Source organism: Arachis hypogaea, chromosome 11 (genome assembly GCF_003086295.3).
Source record: "Arachis hypogaea cultivar Tifrunner chromosome 11, arahy.Tifrunner.gnm2.J5K5, whole genome shotgun sequence".
Lineage (NCBI taxonomy): Eukaryota > Viridiplantae > Streptophyta > Magnoliopsida > Fabales > Fabaceae > Arachis > Arachis hypogaea.
This window is the reverse complement of record NC_092046.1, coordinates 2,204,627-2,216,711: the sequence shown is the minus strand read 5'-3', so window position 1 is coordinate 2,216,711 and position 12,085 is coordinate 2,204,627. Positions and strand designations below refer to the sequence as shown.

At 35.3% G+C, this 12,085-nt stretch overlaps 1 protein-coding gene across 1 annotated transcript; it reads left to right on the top strand.

Annotated features, from left to right (window-relative positions):
• The first annotated feature begins 8,083 nt into the window (after nt 1–8,083).
• Nucleotides 8,084–9,681, top strand: LOC112719838 (F-box/kelch-repeat protein At3g06240). Its single transcript, XM_025770556.3, has 2 exons — nt 8,084–9,338; nt 9,439–9,681. The coding sequence occupies exons 1-2, from the start codon at nt 8,316–8,318 to the stop codon at nt 9,454–9,456; spliced, it is 1,041 nt and encodes a 346-aa protein (XP_025626341.1). The 5' UTR covers nt 8,084–8,315; the 3' UTR covers nt 9,457–9,681.
• Nucleotides 9,682–12,085: the final 2,404 nt, after the last annotated feature.

Genomic DNA, 12,085 nt, shown 5'->3' with positions numbered 1-12,085 from the left:
TCAAATACATCAAAGGAGCCCCAACTAATGGTCTATTCTTCCCTGCAAGCGCAGACATCACAGTCACAGGATTCTCAGATTCAGATTGGGCAGCATGCCCAGACACTAGAAGATCCACTACTACCTATTGTTTCTATGTTGGAAGCTCCATTGTATCGTAAAAAAGTAAAAAGCAGACAACTGCAGTTGCCTCTTCTGCAAAAGCTGAGTATCAGACACTTGCATCAGCCACTAGAGAAGCCATATGGATAAAGAAGATCATGTTAGATTTACAACTAGAATTAAAGCAACCAGTTAGCATTTATTGTGATAGCCAGGCAGCAATTCACATAGCCTCCAATCCAGTGTTTCATGAAAAAACAAAGCATATTCAGGTTGATTGTCACATAGTAAGAGACAAGGTGCTCGAAAAAGTCATTCATCTTTTGCCAATTTCCACTCGTGAACAACTTGCAGACTTATTGACCAAACCTCTTAATCCAGGAACCTTTTCTGCTCTTATTGGCAAGTTAGGCCTGAAAAATATTTTCACTCCTAACTTGAGGGAAGATGTTACTTGACTCATAAAGAAACCAGTTAACCAAACTAATCACTTGCACATTGTAAAAAAAAGAGAGTTACTAATAGTTAGAAGTAGAATTTTTTCTGATAGAATCAATTTCTGTTAATAATTGATAGTTAGTTAGAAGCCAACTAATGTGGCACCTATCTATGTATCTATATAAAAAAGATAACTCTAATAGTGTAACTGAATTTTACCATTCAATACACCTAAATTTCTTATCTTCACTCTCCTCTTCTTTTACAACATTTCACACGCTCTTGCTACAAACACTGCAGCATTAATCAAATACTGCCATCAACATTGAGCTTAACCGCATTTAAAGGTGGTAAGCATCAGCAATAAATAACATCTTGATACAAATCAATTACGGAGTAAGCATATCTCTTTTTAAATAGAACCTAATTACCTTCCAATAGGCATCATTTATTGACCAAACATTATCATCGAAGATAGAATTCATCCTCCACCGCCAAACCCACCAAAAGGAAGCAATAAAAAGCATATAAGCCTGTATTTGAACCATTAACCTTATCCGGCAAATCAAGTAAGTGACAAAAAATGATACACTATCAAAAATCTTTAATTTTTTTTTCAAAAATCAACAATAACAATCCAATCCCACAAGCAGTGTAGGACAGTATCCTGATGAAGGTTGCATATTGGGCAAAGTGCTGAAGTAGCTAATCCACGAGCATGACGAAGGGAGTTTGTTGGTAAGGCTTGATGTAAGGCTAGGCAAAGTAAAAATGTTACCTTTTCAGGGCACCTCAGTCTCTATAACCAAGTCCAATCATCGTCCAAATTTCATTGAATTTACCTTTCAAGAAGCCATTGAAAATCATTTGAAGTTGAGTAAACTCCTCTTGTATTTTCAGTTTAATACCATCCATCTGCAATATGATCATTAAGGCTAGAAACAGATCAGCTTTGTATGATTCTCTTAAAATCATCAGTGATCTAAGATAATAATATACTCTAATTCCGGTTAGTTCTCATTCACACATCACTAATAAAAAGTTGAGTATTTGAGATATGGACAAACGGGTTTAAATTATACAGAAGGTCTAGTTGAGACCAAAAGTGAGAAATAAGAAGATGATAAGTGTTCTCATTATATCATTGGGAGGATTATTAATCTTAAGTAGAGATTCTATGCACTTGTCTTTACGTAAAATTAATAGTTAAGAACGATTACATAATTTGTCAGGTTTAATTAAATTATCATCTAACAATTTTTAACTATCAATTTTATATGAAAACAACTGAATGTGCGTTACTATTTTAATCTTATACAAAAATTTAAATATTTTAAAAATACTAATATTCTTGTTGTAAAACAATTAAATAAATAAGGAAGATGTAAATATAAAATAAAATATGTAAATAGAAGACTCTAGCATTAATATAATTAGCTCAATAATAATTTGTATATATACATTAATATTATATGTTGTAATATGTATATATATGTAAAGATAGAAAGAAGTATTAAAAGTAAAGAGAGAGAATTGCATTTGTTTTATTACTGTAAAGAGAGAGAGAAATGGAAATAGACTTTATAATATATGAAAGAAGAGAAAGGTAGGAATATTTGTTATTGCTGTGTTTAGATGGATGCAATGCATCCCCTATTTATACACATAAAATATCACCCTTTTTCAACCTTTATTAAATACATTCTCTCTTGAGAATGTGAGCTTCACATGGAGAAATGGGCATCCACGTCCCATGCTTATCACAACACTCCCCTTGGATGACCATTTTAGGATTATTGCCTCGTTAAAACCTTACTAAAGAAAAACCCAGTGGGAAAAAAACTTAGTGAAGGAAAAAGAGTACAATATCCTTTAATGATGGGGCTGCCTCATTAAAAACCTTGTCAAGAAAAACCCAATGGGAAAAAAAACTTGATCAAGGGAAAAAGAGTACAGTCTCCCCCTCTTGTCAACATCATTTAATGTCTCGAAATCGGCGCATCCCAATCTCATGTACCAATCTTTCAAAGGAGGATTTTGGGAGTGACTTTGTAAATAAATCTGCCAGATTGTCACTTGAGCGGATCTGTTGCACATCAATTGTCCCTTGATTTTGAAGATCACGAATGAAGAAGAATTTGGGAGAAATATGCTTTGTTCTATCGCCTTTGATGTATCCGCCTTTAAGTTGAGCAATACATGCTGCATTATCTTCAACAGGATAGTTGGAGCTATCTTATGATCAATAAGTCCACATGATGACAGAATATATTGGATCAGACTCCTCAGCCAAAAACACTCGCGACTAGCTTCATGAATCGCCAGTATTTCGGCATGATTAGAGGATGTTGCAGCAATCGTCTGTTTCATGGACCTCCATGATATAGCTGTTCCACCATATGTAAACAGGTATCCTGTTTGAGATCTCCCTTTATGTGGATCAGACAAGTATCCGGCATCTGCATAGCCAACTAGTTGTGACTTGGATCCATAGAGATAAAACAATCTCATATCAACCGTCCCATGAAGATATCGAAAGATTTGTTTGATTCCACTCCAATGTCTTCTGGTTGGAGAGGAACTATATCTTGCTAGTAAATTCACAGCAAATGATATGTCAGGTCGCGTATTATTAGCAAGATACATTAAGTACCCCAATGACACTAAGATATGGTAGTTTTTATAATTGTTGGAATCTCTTCAGGAGTCCCAATGATATTTAAATCATCAACGTACACAGCAATTACAATGAATCCAGAAGCAGTTTTCTTTATGAAAACACAGGGGCAGATATCATCATCCATTTTTGGCTAGATACTCAGTAAGACGATTATACCACATTCGTCCAGATTGCTTTAGACCGTATAGAGATCTTTGCAATTTAATTGAGTATAATCCCTATGAATATTCATTGGATGGTTTAGATATCTTTAGTCCTTCAGGGACTTTCATATAGATATCCCGATCTAATGAGCCGTATAAATAGGCTGTTACCACATCCATTAAATGCATATGCAGTTTATGATATGCAGATAAACTGACCAAATAACGCAATGTTATCGCATCCACTACAGGGGAATGCGTTTCTTCAAAATCTATACCGGGCCTTTGTGAAAAACCTTGTGCCACAAGTCGGGCTTTATAGCGCACAACTTCATTTTTCTCATTTCGTTTTCTCACAAATACCCACCGGTATCCTACAGGTTTTACATCTTCTGGTGTACGGACTACAGGTCCGAAGACTTCACGTTTTGCAAGTGAGTCTAATTCAGCCTTCATGGCTTCTTTCTATTTTGGCCAATCATTCCTTTGTCGACATTCTTCGACTGATCTTGGCTCAAGATCCTTACTTTCATGCATGATATTCAATGCCACGTTATATGCAAATATTTCATTGACAATTGTCTTATTTCGGTCCCATTTCTCTCCTGTAAAGACATAATTTATCGAGATCTCGTCATTTTCACAATTTTCAGGTACCTGAACGTCTTCTGGCGTTATATCAGAATTTTGGACAACTGCAGGTGTCTTTACTATGTCTTTTTCCACATGAATATTTACCTCTTTTCTCTTTCGAGGATTTTTATCTTTGGAACCGACAGGCCTGCCGCGCTTCTGGCGTGTATTTGCTTCAGTGGCAATTTGTCCAACTGGGACATCAATTCGAATTGGGGCATTTTTCGCCCTGCCACGCTTCTGGCGTGAATTTGCTTCAGTGGCTACTTGTCCTACTGGGACATCAATTCGAATTGGAGCATTTTCCACTGGTATATACGACTTGGTAATCCTCTTTGTATCGGAAAATGCATCAGGCAATTCATTTGCTATTCTTTGCAAATGTATAATCTTTTGAACTTCTAGTTCACATTGCACTGATCGAGGATCTAAATGCATCAATGATGATGCATTCCAGTTAAGTTCCTTTTCAGGAAGCTTATTCTCTCCCCCTAATGTTGGAAATTTTGATTCATCAAAATGACAATCCGCAAACCGGGCTTTAAACACATCACCATTTTGTATCTCAAGATACCTCACTATAGAGGGAGAATCATATCCAACATATATCCCCAATTTTCTTTGGGGTCCCATTTCGGTGCGATTAGGTGGTGCAATGGGAACATATATTGCACACCCAAATATTCTTAAATGGGAAACATTTGGCTGCTGGCCAAAAGTTAATTGCATAGGAGAGAATTGATGATAACTCGTTGGCCTCAAACGAATAAGTGCTGCGGCATGTAAAACTGCATGCCCCCAAACCGAGGTTGGGAGATTTGTTTTCATAAGCAAGGGTCTAACAATTAATTGGAGGCGCTTAATAAGTGATTCTGCTAACCCATTTTGTGTGTGAACATAAGCTACTGGATGTTCAACACTTATTCCATTAGCCATACAATAAGCATCAAAAGCTTGGGAAGTAAATTCACCAGCATTATCAAGACGAATTGCTTTGATTGGATTTCTGGAAATTGTGCTTTTAATCGAATAATTTGATCTAGTAATCTCGCAAACGCCAGGTTGCGAGAAGATAATAAGCACACATGTGACCATCTCGAAGATGCGTCTATTAGGACCATAAAATATCTAAAAGATCCACATGGTGGATGAATAGGTCCACATATATCACCTTGAATCCTTTCTAGGAATTCAGGGGACTCAAATCCAATCTTTACTGGTGATGGCCTTAAAATTAACTTTCCCTGAGAACACGCAGCACAACAAAATTCACTAGTTTTAAGAATCTTCTGGTTCTTTAGTGAATGTCCATGAGAGTTTTCAATAATTTTCCTCATCATGGTTGTTCCCGGATGACCCAATCAGTCGTGCCAAGTTATGAACTCATTTGGGCTAGTAAACTTCTGGTTTACAATGGCATGTGATTCAATTGCACTAATCTTAGTATAATACAACCCAGATGAAAGTGAGGGTAACTTTTCTAATATAACTTTTTATTTAAATCATGAGTTGTAATACATAAATACTCATGATTTCCCTCATTCATTGTTTCAATATGATATCCATTTCGGCGAATATCTTTGAAACTCAACAAGTTTCTCAGAAACTTGGTAGATAATAGTGCATTATTTATTATAAATTTTGTTCCTCCAGGAAACAAAATTATAGCTCTTCCGGAGCCTTCTATCACATTGCCTGAGCCAATAATAGTATTAACATATTCCTCTTTTGGCACAAGATGGGTAAAATATATATCACTTTTGAGAATAGTGTGCGAACTTGCACTATCCGCAAGGCAAATATCTTCAGAATATGTCCTTGCCATTTTTCTTCAAAAACAAATGATAATAATAAAATGAGTAGAAGTACATGCACAGTAAAATTATTCACCTGAATACTTAACAAATACATACATATATCAAACTATTCCATCATTGATCAAATGACCAATATTTCCTTCAGGATCCTCAAAGAAATCAGATACATCATAATGAGTGGTGGAGTTCTCAGCATCATTTGAGACAAAATTTTTTCCTTTCCTTTGTCGTCCTTTTTCAAAGATGCCTGGTAAAGATCGACTAGGTGCCTTGGGGTACGACAGGTACGTGACCAATGGCCCTTTCCACCACAACAGAAACACTTATCCTCTGTTGATTTATTCTGCCCGATATTCCTTTCTCTATCTCACTTCCGGTGAGATCCTCTCTTTTGAACATAATTCTTTTTCCTTCCATAATTTTTCTTATTATTAAAACATTGCCATTTACTTCTTCTGGGGTAATTTGCCACATTTACTTCAGGAAATGGGGCAGCGCCAGCTGGGCGCGCTTCATGATTTTTCAATAACAACTCATTGTTGTGTTTAGCAACAAGAAGGTAAGAAATTAACTCAGAATATTTTTTAAACCCTTTCTCTCGATACTGCTGCTGCAGGAGCACATTTGAGGCATGTAAGGTTGAGAAAATTTTCTCTAACATATCGGGCTTGAGGAAGTATCACATGATTGTACCTTTCTTCAAGGTCTTTTTACAGATCTGCATGATCTTTTAATGTGGGATATTCATTTTTCAATCATATGTCAAGATGACGACGAAGGAAAATCATGGCCTTGACTTTTATCCTTCTGGGATGTATTATTTTCAGCCTCAATGGTATCTTCAAGATCCATTAAATCAAGATGGATTTCAACATCTATATCCATGATAAATAATTATTTCCAAATATATCAAGAGCATTATATTCAAGATGAAAGAGTTTCGACATAATAAAAATTTGTTACCTGGAGTCTTCCTAAAAATTTGATCAGAGTCTCGTGCTGATAACGTGTTGTAAAACAATTAAATAAATAAGGAAGATGTAAATATAAAATAAAATATGTAAATAGAAGACTCTAGCATTAATATAATTAGCTCAATAATAATTTGTATATATACATTAATATTATATGTTGTAATATGTATATATATGTAAAGATAGAAAGAAGTATTAAAAGTAAAGAGAGAGAATTGCATTTATTTTATTACTGTAAAGAGAGAGAGAAATGGAAATAGACTTTATAATATATGAAAGAAGAGAAAGGTAGGAATATTTGTTATTGCTGTGTTTAGATGGATGCAATGCATCCCCTATTTATACACATAAAATATCACCCTTTTTTAACCTTTATTAAATACATTCTCTCTTGAGAATGTGAGCTTCACATGGAGAAATGGGCATCCACGTCCCATGCTTATCACAACAATTTTAATAATTTTAATTTTTAAGCATTAATATTAATTATATATTTTATAATTAAAATTAATTATTAAAATTATTGAAATATTAACATTATTCAAATACTTTAAATGCTTCTTAAATTTACAAATTTGGTTTTCTAACTCTTCTCTTTTAGGAGCTGATTATTATTATTATTATTAACGGGGACAAACGTGAAAGAAAATTAAACAATTATTTTAGAGCGAATAACACCTGCCTTTCAAAATATGAAAGAAAAAAAATTAAATACATGAAAAATCAAAAGATAAAAGATGATTAGTAAAATTATTTGATTTAATTTTGTTTTTAATTTGTATCAGGATAAATAAATTGTGATTTTTTTATTAATTTTTACTAAATTTAGAGATACAATTGTTTTTTTTTTTTAATCGTTAATACTACTGATCTTAAATTTTGTGTTTAAAGAAGGCAACAATTACGCCCATAAAAAAAGAGATGTAAAAGAAGACGATGGCAGTAATTTTGATGATAACAATAAAAGGGGAGTAGATCCTCTTCAGTGAATAAAAAATTGGATGGTGTCAATTATGATTTTTTATTTTTTATTGTTCTCTTTTATATTTAATTTTGATCCCACTTATAAAGTTAATGGTGAGAAATTGCACTGCATTTTCTCAAGTGTTAAAAAAACTGAAAAGAATCTATTTTCCAATAAAAGAGAAATGAAAAAAAAAAAGGAAAGAAGAAGAAGAAGGATAATGGCAACATTACCACAACAGCAATGACGATGTAAAAAAAAGAAATGCATAAAAAAATAATAAAAGAGGAGAAAGAAAAAGAAATAGCAACAATATATATAGTAAGAAGAGACTTTAATTAAAAATTTGGTTTAAAATAAGCTTGGACACTTAATTTTATAATCACAAATAATCAGCCATATAGTGAAAAGTGAAAAGTGAAAACTCACATATACAGTGAAGTAAAGTTGGTATGAAATGATGTGATGAATTTGAACTAGCAACTTCACCTAACAACTACTGAGTTTCCACCCACCGATAGAAATGGCGTCGTGAAAGCACATGCAACACTGTGCGTACTACTCATGCTTCCATTCGACCTCATCATCGAAATCCTCACTCGTCTCCCACTCACCACCCTCCTCCGATTCCGTTCCGTATGCAAGTCATGGAATTCCCTCATCACCGATCCCTCTTTCGCCCTCAACCATCTCCATGCATCCTCCCCCCGCCGCCTCATCTTCACGCGCCTTGCTGATCCTTATTTCACCGATTACTCTCTCTCCTCCGCCTTCACCTCCACCTCTGCCGCCACAACTCGCCTCTTCCCTTCCGCTGTCCCCGGCTCCCACTTCCACCACTCCATAGTCGGATCCTGTAACGGCCTCCTCTGTCTCTTAACCGTTTCCAGAAATCTCCTTCTCTGGAATCCGTCCACCGGAAAGTTCAGAAACTTGCCGTCGTTGGAAGATCAACGCTTCTCCGTCGTTACCTCGGGATTCGGCTACGATCACGTGACTCACAGTTACAAGGTGGTGGTTGTTCTTTACATTAAGAATCATGAATTCGACTCTAGGGTTCATACTTTGGGATCTGATTCCTGGAGAAGGATTCAGCACTTTCCTCTCAGCAGCACTGCGTGTTGTCCTGGAAGATTCGTGAGCGGCATGCTTAATTGGTTGGATAAGAATCGGTTCATTGTTTCTCTCGATTTGGCATTGGAGTCGTATCGACGAATTTCGCTTCCTGATTTCGGAGGTAACAATACTGATGAGTTTGAATTGACATTAGAGGTCTTCAAGAACAGTTTATGCGTTCTCTCATGCTGTAGCCATTTCACTGATGTTTGGATCATGAAGGATTATGGAATTGCAGAGTCTTGGACTAAGCTGTTGTGTGTGCCTGATTTGATATATTATCCTGAATTCCTTGGATTCGATTTCAATGTTCCGCGCGCTACAAGGGCGATTTGTATTTCCGACGAAGATGATGAGATACTATTGGAGCTGTGGTTGGACATGGAGCAGAAGTTTGTTGTCTACAATTTCAGTGATGACAGTTTTAGGCCTGCTGGCATCGAGAAATTCGACAGCCGCGTATCTTCGGAGGTATACGTTGAGAGTTTGATATCGCCTTGTTTATTATGATGCATTCTATTGTTACTTGCTGGCAAGGTTTTTCGAAGAATCTGCACTTTTTTGCTTGTAGGTTTGTGAGAATTACTGAAAGCAACGTCACTGGTATGCTTGTTTGATTTAGCCTTGAAGAAATTATATTACTTTTTTTCATGGTTATTAACTTATACTCTATTATTATATGGAGTATCCCATAGAGTCCAAAATCTGTTAACCAGTTCTGTTAGTGTGAGTATATAGATAGATAGGCTCTCCTATGACTAGCTTTTGTATTCATCTTCAATTGATCTATGAAATCATAGATGATATTCAGTCATTACAATATGTTTAATTTCTAATGTATTTTTTATAATGTAACAATATGTTTTACAACTTTAAACCTTAGTCTAAAGTAAAATGGAAAGACATTGAAGAGGGAAAAATGATCACAAAAGGAGAGTTACACTTAGTATGTGTAAGAAGAGGGATATAGTTTGACCAAAAGCTATCCATAGCTATGGATTCAATAGCTTACATATTAAGAGAGCAACAGAACATTTCTGGCCCTATCTCCAACCATGTAACTGAAACACCCATGAGTCCTAAAAAGAGGTGTGCTAATATACAGTAGTAAGATTTTGTCTATATATATGTGTATATATGTATTCGAATAAATGATTACTTCTTGAAGCATAAAACGAACATACCTGCAATAACCCTGCCTTTATTCCATGCATAATACCTCATGCATTATTGAACACGAACTAACCAGTGAAAGTGCATTAAATATGATTAGCAGAAAACTATAAGACCCAATACACAACTAACTTTAAGGTATGTTTAGTTGGACGAAAAATTCAGGTGGAAAAGTGATTTTTGTCCAAAAAAAAAAAAAAAAAACTAAAACACCAAATGAGTTCTATAATTTTAGCGTGTGCCTTATTGATTGGCTTATCTTGGTGTCGAGATAAATGAATCTTTGCCCAAAAGGTTACTCAAAACAATGTTGTCCGAAACTATCATACATGGTGCGTTTGTCTTGACATTTTTGACATGTCATATTTGTATGAGGTTAACCAAATAACAAAAGCTGTTATGATCGCATAATAATGAAGCATATCTTGTGTGGATTGATGCCTTGATCACTTTAGCACTAGCTAGTGTGGCTGCATATATTCTCCAACTCTAACCGGATCCACGCGGATTTAAGAGAAATTGCATTGAATAATTAAGCAACTCGTAGATGCTGATTACATGCTTCAGATGAATGATGAATCAATGTTTAAAATTTAGGGTTCACTCCGTAGGACATTTATAGAGGAATCTAGCTATCAGAAAGAGTGTATTAAGTGGTCCAATAATAATTGAAAAAAACAAAACAAGTGGTTTGGATAAACTAATAGAGGGAACTGATCTGACTGCTATGCAGTTTTAGTCTAAGCTTCTAAGGTACTTTAAATCATGCCAATATCAATGAGAAGGTACAAATACAGCTCAAGTGTCAACAGAATTTATTATTTTTAGTCGGTACTTTTAGCCCACAATTTTAAATATTGTTGGCTAACTACTAGTAAAAAATAATAAATTCTGCTAGTCTTCTAACATTACTCCTACGAGAAACATATAGAAGTGGATATAAGCAAGGAAAGCAGTATGCAAAGTTGCTGCAGTTTATAATTGCCGCAAAACAACAAAAAACCTTTTGGCGGACAAACTGCCCCAAAAATCACGTCAAAAAGCTTAGACAGCACTTGTAAATTAGTTAGTCGACATTGAAACTGCCTATGTGGTGTGTTGAAAAATGTTTTTCTTATTATTTTAAATAGTTTATTTTATGGTAGATTTAAAAAACATATACATAAATTGGTGATAAGATTTAGATTTATTGTTTAGATAAAATGACATGCTAGAAATAAACTTTGAAGATTATTTATCATGTATACAGTGCTAAACCCTTAGCAGAACTGTGTATCATGCTAGATTCATGAAAGAGAAACGTCCTTCTTGGCTTCATTCAATGCCAAAACGAAAACATCATCACTAACAACAATTTTCCAGTCTAAATCAACATCCCATTAACGAGGCAATGACAAATTTCCTCTACCTTCTATACAAAAGGTTCTTGATTAATATATTACCGTTCCCATCTCCTTAAATGTTTCCTGTGTTGTTAAGAAAGCTCCTTCCTATTATCTGTTCAAGTGGGGAAGACGCGGTAGAATTGTTGCTTTCGCCGCTTCCAGATGACAACAGATGCTCACAGTGGAGTCACCTAGGTGGCAAATAGTGTGGATATTTGTTTTTCCTGAACTCATCAAACATATGAAACAGTGCAGAAGCAGGGTGCTGGAATGGACCCTTGAACTCAAGGCCAGAGCTAGCACTCCACCTGTTATCTGTAATGGTCACCGTCGCCGAAAGGCCTATGTCAATCTTTTCACTGCAAACAGCAAGAAAATGTGTCAATGTGATTTCGTAAGGTTTTGTCCCCGGTGGATTATTCCACAACCTTTCAACCAAGACAAGACCCTTTCTTTCGCTTTTACCTCCATATAAATAAGCGTCCCTCGATATAGTTTAACTTTAACCTCCCTCGAACGGGGGAGGAAAATACCTATTTGAATAGCGAAAAACTTCTCTACTTGAATGAATCCTGTCATAATACAAGGTTTTAACTACCCTTTTGAACAACGTACGAGAACTCTTCGCTACTCTCGACACTTGAATTGTTTCCCATGTAA

Bases quoted from the DNA above. Each gene is read 5' to 3' on its own strand.
- LOC112719838 (XM_025770556.3), top strand. From the start codon at position 8,316: ATGCTTCCATTCGACCTCATCATCGAAATCCTCACTCGTCTCCCACTC.